This window comes from Henckelia pumila, chromosome 2 (genome assembly GCF_033568475.1).
Source record: "Henckelia pumila isolate YLH828 chromosome 2, ASM3356847v2, whole genome shotgun sequence".
Classification (NCBI taxonomy): domain Eukaryota; kingdom Viridiplantae; phylum Streptophyta; class Magnoliopsida; order Lamiales; family Gesneriaceae; genus Henckelia; species Henckelia pumila.
Window position 1 is genome coordinate 60,575,989 of NC_133121.1, and position 12,621 is coordinate 60,588,609.

The 12,621-nt window shown below is 33.4% G+C and overlaps 1 protein-coding gene and 1 long non-coding RNA gene across 3 annotated transcripts; both read left to right on the forward strand.

Moving 5' to 3' along the window:
* Positions 1 to 2,101: 2,101 nt before the first annotated feature.
* Positions 2,102 to 3,531, forward strand: LOC140885389 (uncharacterized). Of its 2 annotated transcripts, XR_012150920.1 has the most exons (5): positions 2,102 to 2,314; positions 2,396 to 2,494; positions 2,934 to 3,020; positions 3,141 to 3,298; positions 3,422 to 3,531. It is a non-coding gene; the product is annotated as an uncharacterized lncRNA (long non-coding RNA). The 2 variants fall into 2 exon arrangements; XR_012150919.1 differs by lacking the exon at positions 3,422 to 3,531 and having other exon boundaries at positions 3,141 to 3,375.
* Positions 3,532 to 4,317: 786 nt separating this feature from the next.
* Positions 4,318 to 11,130, forward strand: LOC140877676 (uncharacterized). The gene is made up of 9 exons (XM_073281231.1): positions 4,318 to 4,328; positions 4,495 to 4,669; positions 4,758 to 5,103; positions 5,195 to 5,322; positions 6,793 to 7,360; positions 7,420 to 7,523; positions 7,634 to 7,817; positions 8,070 to 8,714; positions 8,828 to 11,130. The coding sequence occupies exons 1-9, from the start codon at positions 4,318 to 4,320 to the stop codon at positions 11,128 to 11,130; spliced, it is 4,464 nt and encodes a 1,487-aa protein (XP_073137332.1).
* The last annotated feature ends 1,491 nt before the right edge of the window (positions 11,131 to 12,621 follow it).

The following is a 12,621-nucleotide window of genomic DNA, read 5'->3' on the forward strand; positions in this document are numbered from 1 at the left end:
GCTGATCCGCTTACTAAGCCCTTGCCAGGACCATTGTTTGACAAACATCGCGAAGCAATGGGTCTACGTAGTATGACTAGTTGGCTATAGGGCAAGTGGGAGATTGAAAGAGTGGGTGCCCAGTGAGCCAACTTGTGGCTATGGGCTTTGATGACTCTTTGTACAAACGATCTTTTGTTTAATATAATTTACACTTTTATTAATGGCAATGACTTTATCTTTCTTCATATTGTTATATTGTGATATACTATTGTTGTTTTGATAAAGACCTTGAATATACTATAGTGTATGTAAGATGTGGTAGAACATGGGGATGTCTATCATGAAATACATCTTATAGTCACTGTATATTCTAAACTGTTCCTAGTCAATTGAGCCGTCCGATAATAAGGATAAGGATCGCTCGAGTTTGAGACTAGCATTTGCGATGCGGAGTACCACGTTTCATTGGTAGGGAACATGGAGATGTTCGAAGCATGCAAATGGATATTCATAGGATGAATAATCGAATTACCCTATCCGGACTTTCCAAGTGGTTATCACTTATCGAGTGGATAAAGTCCGCGGTTTTGGTTGTACACCATTAGTCCTTACTACTTGAAACATCATGGAGACTCTATATGCTAGTACTGTGCTTTGACTCGTTTACCGACTCTATGGGGGTCATCAGGTGTCGGGATTGGGTACAGTTACAACACATATAGGAGTCGATGCATTGTTGTCAAGGATTCACCACATACTTGCGAGTGTGGATATCCTATGCGATCTGAGGAGATATTAGTGTGACGAATCTCTGGCCAGAGTACTTGATGTGATTTAAGAAATGGTTTCTTAGTAGCACATGCGATGTCACTAATTTGATCTTCAAGATGTATTGCATAGTTATCGAATCTTGAGCGACTCTCGATATACCAATGGTTGTTGATTCGATCGGGATATATGGATGAAGGGACCGTACTGTACGCTAACCAAAATCTACTGGTTCTTGTAGGCACTATCAGTGATACCTAGGGAATCATGGGGCGATGTTGCTAGGCGCTTTACCATGATTCGTTGGGCAAGTCGGAAATCGTTGTTCCGAGTCACAAGGAGTTGTGAGCCCACGGCTAGCTGTATCCCTGAACCATTGAGGGTCACACAGTGTAATGGAGTTTTTAATCCCCGTTGAGATAGTTAAATTTAAAGAGTTAAATTTAATGAATAAAGAAGTTGGACTTCTTAAATAAGAGTAAGGGAGTAGGATTTCCTAAAATGACATAGGGATGTACATTTTTGGAAATCACTGAATTCGGATTCAGGAAAATTTATCTTGACTTTAAAATGTGCAGAAATGGTTTCTGTGCACATTGGTAAAATCGGTTTATCAATCGGAGTCACGATGAATTTTATATTAATTTCTGAACATGCGGGCTTTGCTTGTCGGGCCTCAACTTATGACTAATGGGCCCTAAGGTGTTAGTGGCCTGCATTATAAATAAGTTATTGCAGTACAGAAATTAGACACAACAGGTCATTATTTTGAGAGCAGAATTTTCGAAACCCTAGCCCCTTTCACTCTCACAATTCGGCCGCCCCTCCTTGCTCTGTCAGAGAATTTCCGGTCTGTGATTTTTAATTGCAGTCAGGAATAACGAATCAGATTCGTTTAATCTCTTCGCAGAAAAACTTCTGATAGATTTTCTAGTGCAATCTATCAGAGGGATTTAAACCCCATTCGTGGACCTGATTGAAGGAGTTCATCGGTTCCTGGGAGAGACAACAAGAGCAGATTAATTCTGTTGGTGTCCAATAATCTCGCTTCGAGATTAAAGGTAAAATTTAATTAATTGTTATTTGAATTTTACACACACAAATAATTTAATCGTTAAACGGTTGATACCCACACTATGGAATTGTTCCATGATAAAATTTTTAAACTTCCGCTGCACCGGGTAACAATCGTGATTGATCTGAACGCCAGTTTTCCAACATCTTCATCATTTATGGAGGGTTCATCTCAAGGTAATGTCATATTTTCAAAGTTATTATTCGGGTGAATTTGCGATTGTTTTATTTGAATAGCGTCTTCATTATTTTTTGTTATGCTCATATGTATTTTTTTTCTTCAAAAAATCATTATTAGGGGAGTCGAGATCATCCACTTGGAATATTGCGAACACGAGATGGCGCCAAAGACATTCTTCAACAAATGAAGAGCATCAAGCGCATCTTGCACATCGGCGTGCGATATATCAAAGACGTCGAATTCCGTTAACAAGTGCAACTACTGAAAATATGACCAATATCAATAGCTCAAACTCAATAATCAACTCAGGTAGAACCAATATTTATTTTTATTTATGATTATTACATTTCTCCTCCTTCAGTTTCACATACTCACATACATCATCGTCAGAAGCAGGCCAAATGTTGTCATCAACCCACAACACAACTACAAATTTCGAAGTTGGAAATACGAGCACAATTAATGTTCAAGACGTAGACGAAGAACAAGGTATATAACCTAATTATTATTAATTAGTATAATTTGATGTTATTAATTATGAAATTTTCAATTTCAGTATACTTTTTGGATATCGAGTTAAAGATCTTTATTATTTAATAATACACCCATCCCTTAGAATAACCGTTTTGGTTATTTATGTGTTCAGACAAATTTGCCCCTCATACAAATATTACACTAACATTTATTTAACCCACAAAAATTTGATAAATACGAGTATATATCATCATCAGAAATAAAAAATTTAAATACAAAAAATCTTGATAAGACCACTATCTTTTCTCAACCTCCATGCCCCACACCCACGTTTTTATCCTCGATTGAAACTGATTTCCAACTGAAAGTAATGCTTATCTCTTTATTTTGAAATATAATATATCCAAATAAAAAGGCTCTGTGCATCGTTTGATTTTTTCTCTTCTCCTCTCAGTGGTTCATGCGTTCAATAATATCTTTTCCATTCAATTCAATTCATTCGGTTGCTCTTCTTCATCATTTATGGAGGGTTCATCTCAAGGTAATGTCATATTTGCAAAGTTATTATTCGGGTGAATTTGCGATTGTTTTATTTGAGTAGCGTCTTCATTATTTTTTGTTATGCTCATATGTATTTTTTTCTTCAAAAAATCATTATTAGGGGAGTCGAGATCATCCACTTGGAATATTGCGAACACGAGACGGCGCCAAAGACATTCTTCAACAAATGAACAAATGAAGAGCATCAAGCGCATCTTGCACATCGGCGTGCGATATATCAAAGACGTCGAATTCAGTTAACAAGTGCAACTACTGAAAGTATGACCAATATCAATAGCTCAAACTCATTAATCAATTCAAGTAGAACCAATATTTATTTTTATTTATGATTATTACATTTACCCTCCTTTAGTTTCATATACTCACATACATCATCGTCAGAAGCAGGCCAAATGTTGTCATCGACCCACAACACAACTACAAATTTTGAAGTTGGAAATACGAGCACAATTAATGTTCAAGACGTAGACGAAGAACAAGATATATAACCTAATTATTATTAATTAGTATAATTTGATGTTATTAATTATGAAATTTTCAATTTCAGTATACGTTTTGGATATCGAGTTAAAGATATATATTTCACATCTTATATCACAAAAAAAAAAATCATTTTAAAAAAATCTAATTTTTTTAAAAAAATTCTGTCAATCTGCTTCATTCTTCATTACATGTCATTTTGCAAATATTTGTGTATAAAATATTAGTGATTTTGTAAAATGTATATATTTTAAACACATTAATATCATTAAGATGCTAATCTAATATTCCAGGTGGTGATACACTCCATTCCATGGAACAAACTTCTACACCATGTCCAATAATTTACAATGCACATGATTCCACTTTTGAAAGAGGTGGACCAAGTGTAATCTCTATTCCATTTCCACGTGTGGAACAAGGTCATTTTAATTCTTTACATAACCGTTACATATATATATAGGGATAATTGCATTTTGACCCCTTGTGAAACGTCAAAAAAGCTGAAAACCCCCCGTGAAAAATAAATAAGCTAAATACACCCTATGTTATTAAACAAGTTACACACGTGCCCCATCTTAATATTTTAGTTTATTTAATTATATATAATTTGGTGAAGACTATTTTGCCCTTCAAATAATAATACCCTCACAACTGTTAAACGTAATCCTTCAGAAACCCTATTCTTCAAATCTTCGCGATCTTTGACCACTTTCTTGCAGAAACCCTATTCTTCAAATCAATTTCCCATTTCTATTTCTTTCACGCTGTATGGATCTTTCAATTAATTTCGATGTATGGCATGGAGGTACGTTTCAAGTTAATCCCAAGAGCACATACCCCAAATTAATTTATGTTGGAGGGATTAAGCACGAGTTTAAAAAAGTTAACTTCGACAGGTTTAATTTTATGGATTTATATGCTCTGTACAAGCTTTGTGGTGGAAAAAAGTTGAATGTTAATTTTTTTTATAGAATTCCTGGTGTAGTGATTGAACACGGTTTGGTGAATATTTTTGGAGATATGGATGTGTCGAATATGTATTCGTTGTATAAGGATTCCGACTTGGTAGCCATATGGATTGAAGAGACAATGCCAGAACCAGAAATGGTGTTAGATGAATTAGGAAACATTGTACCTCCTAATCCCGTGGGTTATATTGAATATAAAAAAGATGACAGCCTCTAGTGAAGTGAGTGAGAATAAAATTGATCCTAAAATCCAAGTCTCTGACCAGGTACTTGAGAATGAATGTAATCCTGCCTCTGACCAAGTGCTTGAGAATGAAAGTGGCCAAACTAATTGTGAGGCTCATGTTTCTGGCCAGCATTTGGATGAAGACCTTCACTTGTTTGATGATATTTTTGACAGTTATCATCAAACGCTTCCTTTTCAAAAACCAAGCTCTCATGACCCTGATCCTACTAATGTTGTTAGTGGTGCAGATGATGACATTTCAGATTCTAGCGAATTTGATGATTCAAGTGATGAAAATTATTCAAATCCATCATCCAAAGGAGGTTTGGATGATGTTCAATCGAGCACTGATGAAGATATATTCGTTGAGAGTTTGAGTACTGAGGGTGATGGCTTTTCAAAGGAAAAAAAAAATTAGAAATGAGAAGAGGGGGAAGAGTAAAGTAGGTGAAAAGAGGAAGAAAAGTGAAACTACAGCTGAGTGTGAATGGTATAGTGATGGAGATGAAGATGATGTTGATGATCTTAGTATGAAGGGCTCTGATGAAGAGGGGCCTAGGCATCCAACTTTCAAAGATGGACAAGATATGAAGAATTTTTCACTAGTTTGAAAGAGTAGGTGCCCAGTGAGCCAACTTGTGGCTATGGGCTTTGATGACTCTTTGTAAAAACAATCTTTTGTTTAATGTAATTTACACTTTTATTAATGGCAATGACTTTATATTACTTCATATTTTTATATTGTGATATACTATTGTTGTTTTGATAAAGACCTTGAATATACCATAGTGTATGTAAGATGTGGTAGAACATGGAGATGTCTATCATGAAATACATCTTATAGTCACTGTATATTCTAAACTGTTCCTAGTCGATTGAGCCGTCCGATAATAAGGATAAGGATCGCTCGAGTTTGAGACTAGCATTTGCGATGCGGAGTACCACGTTTCATTGGTAGGGAACATAGAGATGTTCGAAGCATGCAAATGGATATTCATAGGATGAATAATCGAACTACCCTATCCGGACTTTCCAAGTGGTTATCACTTATCGAGTGGATAAAGTCCGCGGTTTTGGTTGTACACCATTAGTCCTTACGACTTGAAACATCATGGAGACTCTATATGCTAGTGCTGTGCTTTGACTCGTTTACCGACTCTATGGGGGTCATCAGGTGTCGGGATTGGGTACAGTTACGACACATATAGGAGTCGATGCATTGTTGTCAAGGATTCACCACACTACTCATCAAATAGTATCATCTAAAATATATCACAACCCACGAATTTTGTGCATGCAACTACTTATATGTATCAAATAAATACATACTCCATTATGATCATTAAAAGCCAATAAAAAAAAAAGTGGAATAAAAATTGGTCCGGACTCATGAGGTCGTGTGTTTATGGTATTATTATGTATCAATGTATATCATATGTTTTTTTTTTTGAAAGAATCAATGTATATCATATGTTACATATGAATATGATTTTTTTTAAATTTTTAAGTACGTATCTTATACAAATAATTTTTTAAAAATTTTAAATACGTATCTTATGCAAATTAAATAAATGGTGGAATGAATGAGAAATAACATTTACCAATATGATTTGAAAAAAAAAAATCAAACAATAAATAATTTAAAAAACACTCAAATATTATTAACAACAAAAAATGGCATCGTAATGTGCACAAAAATCATGACAATTATTAAATTTATACCTAACTCACGTCATGCTTTATGTATTCTTTCTATCAATACAAATTGAATCATGTTAACATCATATTAAAATATTAATATTGATCAATTGATATTAACCAAGAAACATACTATTTTGTGCTTAAAGACCTTTTTTTAATTAATTTCTAAAACAACTTAAATTTGCATGAATACAGGAATTGATATTATTGGTAGTGGGGATAATAATACCATTTCTCGACGCTCACGTCCACGGCGATTTCATAATCAAGCTAGAAATTTCAACTATCTCCAAGGGCAAAATCGAATCATATTGCCTAATCCAAGTACTTGCTCATACTGTCAAGTTTTTTTGTTTCATGGGGAATCATCTCAGTTATGCGGTAGAAATGGACGCATAAAATTGGATCCAATATCATCACCAATTGAGCTTGAAGAATTATTATCTAAAGAAAATGAAGAAAGCAGACACTTTAAGCAGTACATAAGGGCATACAATCATGTTTTCTCATTTACGTCTATTGGAGTTAACCTAGATGAATCATTGGTAACAGCTGCAAGTGGGATTTACACATTCCGTGCTCAGGGTACAATATATCACTCAATTGGAAGTCTTCTACCACATGAAAATAGTAGGCCGAGATACATGCAAATGTGGATTGTAGATACCGATAATGAGATAGACAACAGGCTTCGAGAAAATCAAGAACTAAGAAGAGAATTGTTGATAAAGATACAAAGGATACTTGATCAATATAACCCCTTTGTGCAAGTCTACCGACAAATTGGACAACGTCAGGATATACCTAACTGCATACTAATCATTAAGCAGCAAAAATCAAATCAACGTCAATATTGCCAACCAACAGCATCTCAAGTTGCAGCGGTTATTGTAGACAATGAATATCCGGAAAACTTAAGTGGCAGGGATATCATAGTCGAAGGTATTAATGGACGTCTTATGAACATTCAAGATATAGTAGGATATTATGATCCTTTACAGTATCCTCTTCTTCTACAAATGGAACATATGGCTGGGATATAAATAGCCGCAATATTGATGGAACAAGGCTAACATGTTTAGACTATTATTCCTACCGTTTACAGGTTAGCCTTTAAAAAATAGAAATTTTATTTCCCTAATTAACTATATAAGACTTTACAGATAATATACATTAATTAATAATCTCAAAATGTGAACTATTTTTTTTTATCAGATACGAGCAAATTGTTCAGCATTATTTCTTCGGGGAGGCCGTCTGCTACAACAATATGTGGTTGATAATTATGTGAAGATAGAAACACAGAGGCTGAGATGGATTCGTACAAATCAACATAATATTCGATCAGAACTTTACCAAGGACTTCAAGATTGTCTACATGGCGGAGAAAATAATGCAGGTATGATTGCTTTAAATTGTATGGTTTATGAAATGCTAGAATAACATTAATGCTCTCACACAACATCAAACGGTCCAATTTAATTTGGCATATAAAGTCCATATAATTTTATGGAGCCCACATGTCTAAAATAATTTTTAAACCTTGAATGTATTATTAGGGTACTAAACTAATATTAACATTAACCCAATCAATTTTATAGTATAAATTTTTTTTTTATATTTATTTAACTAAATATACATTATAATGTAGGAAATGTTGGTCGTAGAGTAGTGCTTCCCTCATTTTTCCCTGGTAGCCCACGTGATATGTATCAAAGATATCAAGATGCAATGAATTTGGTCCAAACATATGGAAAACCAGATTTATTTCTTGCAATGACATGTAATCCAAATTGGATTGAAATAAAAGAGCAACTCCTACCAGGTCAATCACCTGAAGATCGTCCAGATTTGATAACAAGGGTATTCAAGGCAAAATTTGAAGAATTCAAAAAAGATGTTGTGGAAAGAGGGGTTTTAGGAAAAGTTATTTCTTACTCATATGTTATCGAATACCAAAAGAGAGGATTGCCTCATGTTCACATGTTGCTCATATTTGAAACCATTGACAAGTTGCATAATCCTGATGATTTTGATTCAGTTGTACGTGCTAAAATACCATCGCAAACAGATGAACCTAATTTGTATGAAGCAGTACTCCGCCACATGATACATGGACCATGTGGATTAGTCAACCCTCATAGTCCATGTATGCGAGATGGTATTTGTAAGAAGAAATTTCCTAAACCCTTTACATCATACACAGCTTTAGGAAATGATTCATATCCTATATATCGAAGACGTGAAGCTGCACCAATGTTACTTAATGAAAATGGTCAGGTTATGGTTAACAATGGTTGGGTAGTACCATACAATCCGTGTCTTCTACTGAAGTTTGATTGTCATATAAATGTTAAAGTGTGCGGTGGGATAAAATGTGTCAAATACATTTATAAATATATTCATAAGGACCTGATAGAGTGGCATTAGAACTACGCAATGGAAATAACTGCGATGAAATTCAACAATTTATGGATGGAAGATGGATTTGTGCACCTGAAGCATTATGGAGAATTTTTTCTTTTGAATTTATTCGGATGCATCCTTCAGTTTTTAGACTCCAAATACACTTACCAAATCAAAAACTAATTAGATTCAAATCACATCAGCATGTAAGTGATGTAATTGAAGATGATGATAACTCAAAGACTATGCTGACAGAATTTTTCACAATGAATTGTGATTCTTCATTCATTGAGAAATATTTGTATCGGAAATTTCCACAACATTACAGATGGGTACAATCTCAGAAAAAATGGGTTCCACGAAGGGGTCGAAACAAAGTTGTTGGAAGGATATATATCGTCTCTCCATCTGAAGGTGAAAGGTTCTATGAACACATCCTCTTAAATCATGTCCGAGGACCTAAGAATTTTGAAGAACTCAAGACTGTAAATGGTGTCACGTACCCAACATTCAAAGAGGCAGCTGAATATCGAGGACTTCTTGAACAAGATGATTATGTTCGTCATTGTATACATGAAGCATGTTCAATAAAAATGTCATCCTCACTAAGAAGGCTATTTGTGTCGATATTGGTTTTTTGTCAACCAACACGAGTTAGAGAACTTTGGAATGAATTTCATCCATATATGTCTGAGGATTATGGTATATCAACTTCGTCGACCAATTACTTCATCACAAACAAATTGTTGCTCAAGTTACGAAGATTGTTACATCAGAACAAAATGAAACTCGATGATTTTGATTTACCACCTATAAGTGTTGAGTTTTTGGATGAATCTCCACTCCCAAGGATAATTGAGGATGAGCTTGCTATTCAAATTTCAGATGAAGATTACAGATCTGTTGAAAATTTAAATTCTCAACAAAGGAATGCGTTTGACACTATTGTTCAGAGCATCATGTGCAATCATCCAAAGCTATTTTTTATTGATGGTCCGGGTGGAATTGGAAAAACTTTATTATATCGCTCAATTTTAGCGTATTTAAGAAAGAAAGGTAAAATTTTAATAGCAGTTGCAACTTCTGGAATAGCCGCAACTTTGTTACCAGGTGGAAGGACTGCACATTCACGTCTCAAAATTCCACTTAATCCAACAGCTGAAACACTTTGCAACATTGAAAAACAAAAGGATCTGGCAAAGTTGATCAGGCGTGCATCAGGTATAGTGTGGGATGAAGCTCCAATGACTAATCGTTATGCTTTTGAATCCGTTAATAAAACTTTTCAAGATATTATGGAAAACATGTTGCCATTTGGTGGAAAAACAATGATTTTCGGTGGAGATTTTTGTCAAGTATTACCCATTGTTAAAAGAGGATCAGCACGAGAACAAATTGCTGCAAGCATTTCAAAGTCTACATTTTGGAATTCTGTTAATGTACTACATCTTCGTCAAAATATGAGATCGGCCGAAGAATTTGAGTTCTCGCAATTACTTCTATGCATTGGCGATGGTTTGCAACATACCATAAATGAAGATTTTATAAAATTACCAGATTCGATGGTCATACCATGGGAAGATGAACATTCAATTTCTCAATTGATTGATGTTATTTTTCCAAAAATGGTAGATCATACCAACGATGCAAACTACATGGTTAACAGAACCATAATTACTCCAAAAAATGTAGATGTTGATAAAATAAATGAAATACTCATTGCAAAATTTCCTGGGGAAGAAAGAGAATATTCATCTTGGGATATCGTTGAAGATGACAACAACAACCTCTTCCAAGAAGAGTTTTTAAACAATCTTAGTCCAAGTGGTCTTCCACCACATAGAATTGTTTTAAAAGTAGGTTGTCCTATTATGCTCTTACGAAATGTGGCACCTGAACTTGGACTATGCAACGGAACAAGGTTGATATGTCGCAATCTGTATAGAAACTTCGTAGATGCCGAAATTATAGCGGGTCCTCACAAGGGAACAAGATATTTTCTCCATCGAATGCCTTTGAAAAGTGAACTGGATTCTGGATTGCCATTTGAGTTGACACGTAAACAGTTGCCTATAAGATTGAGTTTTGCTCTCACAATAAACAAAGCACAAGGACAAACAATACCAAACATAGGTATATTTTTGCGTGATCACGTGTTCAGCCATGGCCAGCTTTATGTGGCACTTTCAAGAGGAGTTTCACAACAGCGTACAAAAATTTTGGTCAAAGATGGAAAATTGCCTCATAGATCCGGTGTTTACACCAAAAACGTCGTTTACAAAGATGTGTTACTTCGTAATAGTTGATGATTACAAAAATGTAAGATATTATGCTTTCTTTTTCGAATGTTAGAATATCACTCATATATTTACTTATAGTATTTCTTAACTATGCAGGTCATAAGTTGAACCATTCTACCGATTATGATGGCTATTACACCAAGGGTACTCGAGATGTCAAACAAAATACTATCACAAAATATAATCTAAGTGTATTATACTCCAATTCTATTATAAGACATATTTAATTTTTAATTTTTTTATTGAAAATACAATTTATATTAAGTCTATGAATTTTGTAGCTTGCGAGGCTTCAAATCATTGGTTTACGATGCAACTGTTGAGTTAATGCGTATAACTTTGGCCGATGTAAGTTTTCTTATTAAATACTATTTTAATTTATTACTTAAAATATTGTTGATTTTTTATATTGCAAAACTAATTGCTTTGGTTGAATGATGAGATTTAAACGACTTCGAATAACAAAAACATAATGTTATATTTAAAAATATATGTACTTGCTACAAAATATTTCTATTTTATTTTTTTTATTTAATTATTTTATTATTTTTCAATGTTGCAGAAAAACATTATCAAGAGGCACATGGATGAAAAAACATCATTTAGGTAAAAATAATAGTACATTTGTTTCATATTTCATTTATTTTAGCAATTATACTATTTTTTTTCGAAAATTCACTATCTGTAAGTATTTAAATTTCATGATTACATGTGTCGTTTTGTGAAAATTTTACCCTTTATATTCTCTCTAATTTAAGATTTTGAAATACTCTAAGGTAAAACATGTTTTACATGACAGATTTATGGTGTACGGATAAAAAATAATTTAATTACTCAATTTTTATATCACATTAACTACATTGAACAGTATAATAAAATCAAGTATTTATATATATATTACGTTACACACGCAACGCGTGTGCCTCGCGGCTAGTATTAATAAAGAACATACATATTAGAAATAATTTTACACATAGTTTCTCAAAATAAATTATTCAACAACCAATATTATTTAAAATTCACTCTTATTGCATTTTTTAAGACAATCATAAACAATATAAAATAGTACTAAATAATAAAATCAAATATGAACAAAAAATATACATATATATAGAAGAGAGATAATAAATTAGTGTAATATAAATTAATAAAATAATAATGCAACAATCCATTAGTAAATGAAAAAAAAATGAAAAGAAAAATTATAAAATTACTCAATTTCATAACCTGCTATCTGAGTAATCAATATGGTTTAATTGAATAATAAGTAAGAAAAACTTGATGGTATGTCTACTTGTGATGCAGCGAAGGTGTGCGAGAAATTTTTTAAACCATGAGAGTTTGTGATGATTTAACTCATTTGGAGCAAAATTTTTGTCATAAAAACCTATTCACGATTTTTTTAATTTTTTATATCACTATTAATTAATTAAATTTATTTGGATATTAATTCAAATACTAATTTTTTAAAAATAATCGGAGGTTCGTCTTAAGGTA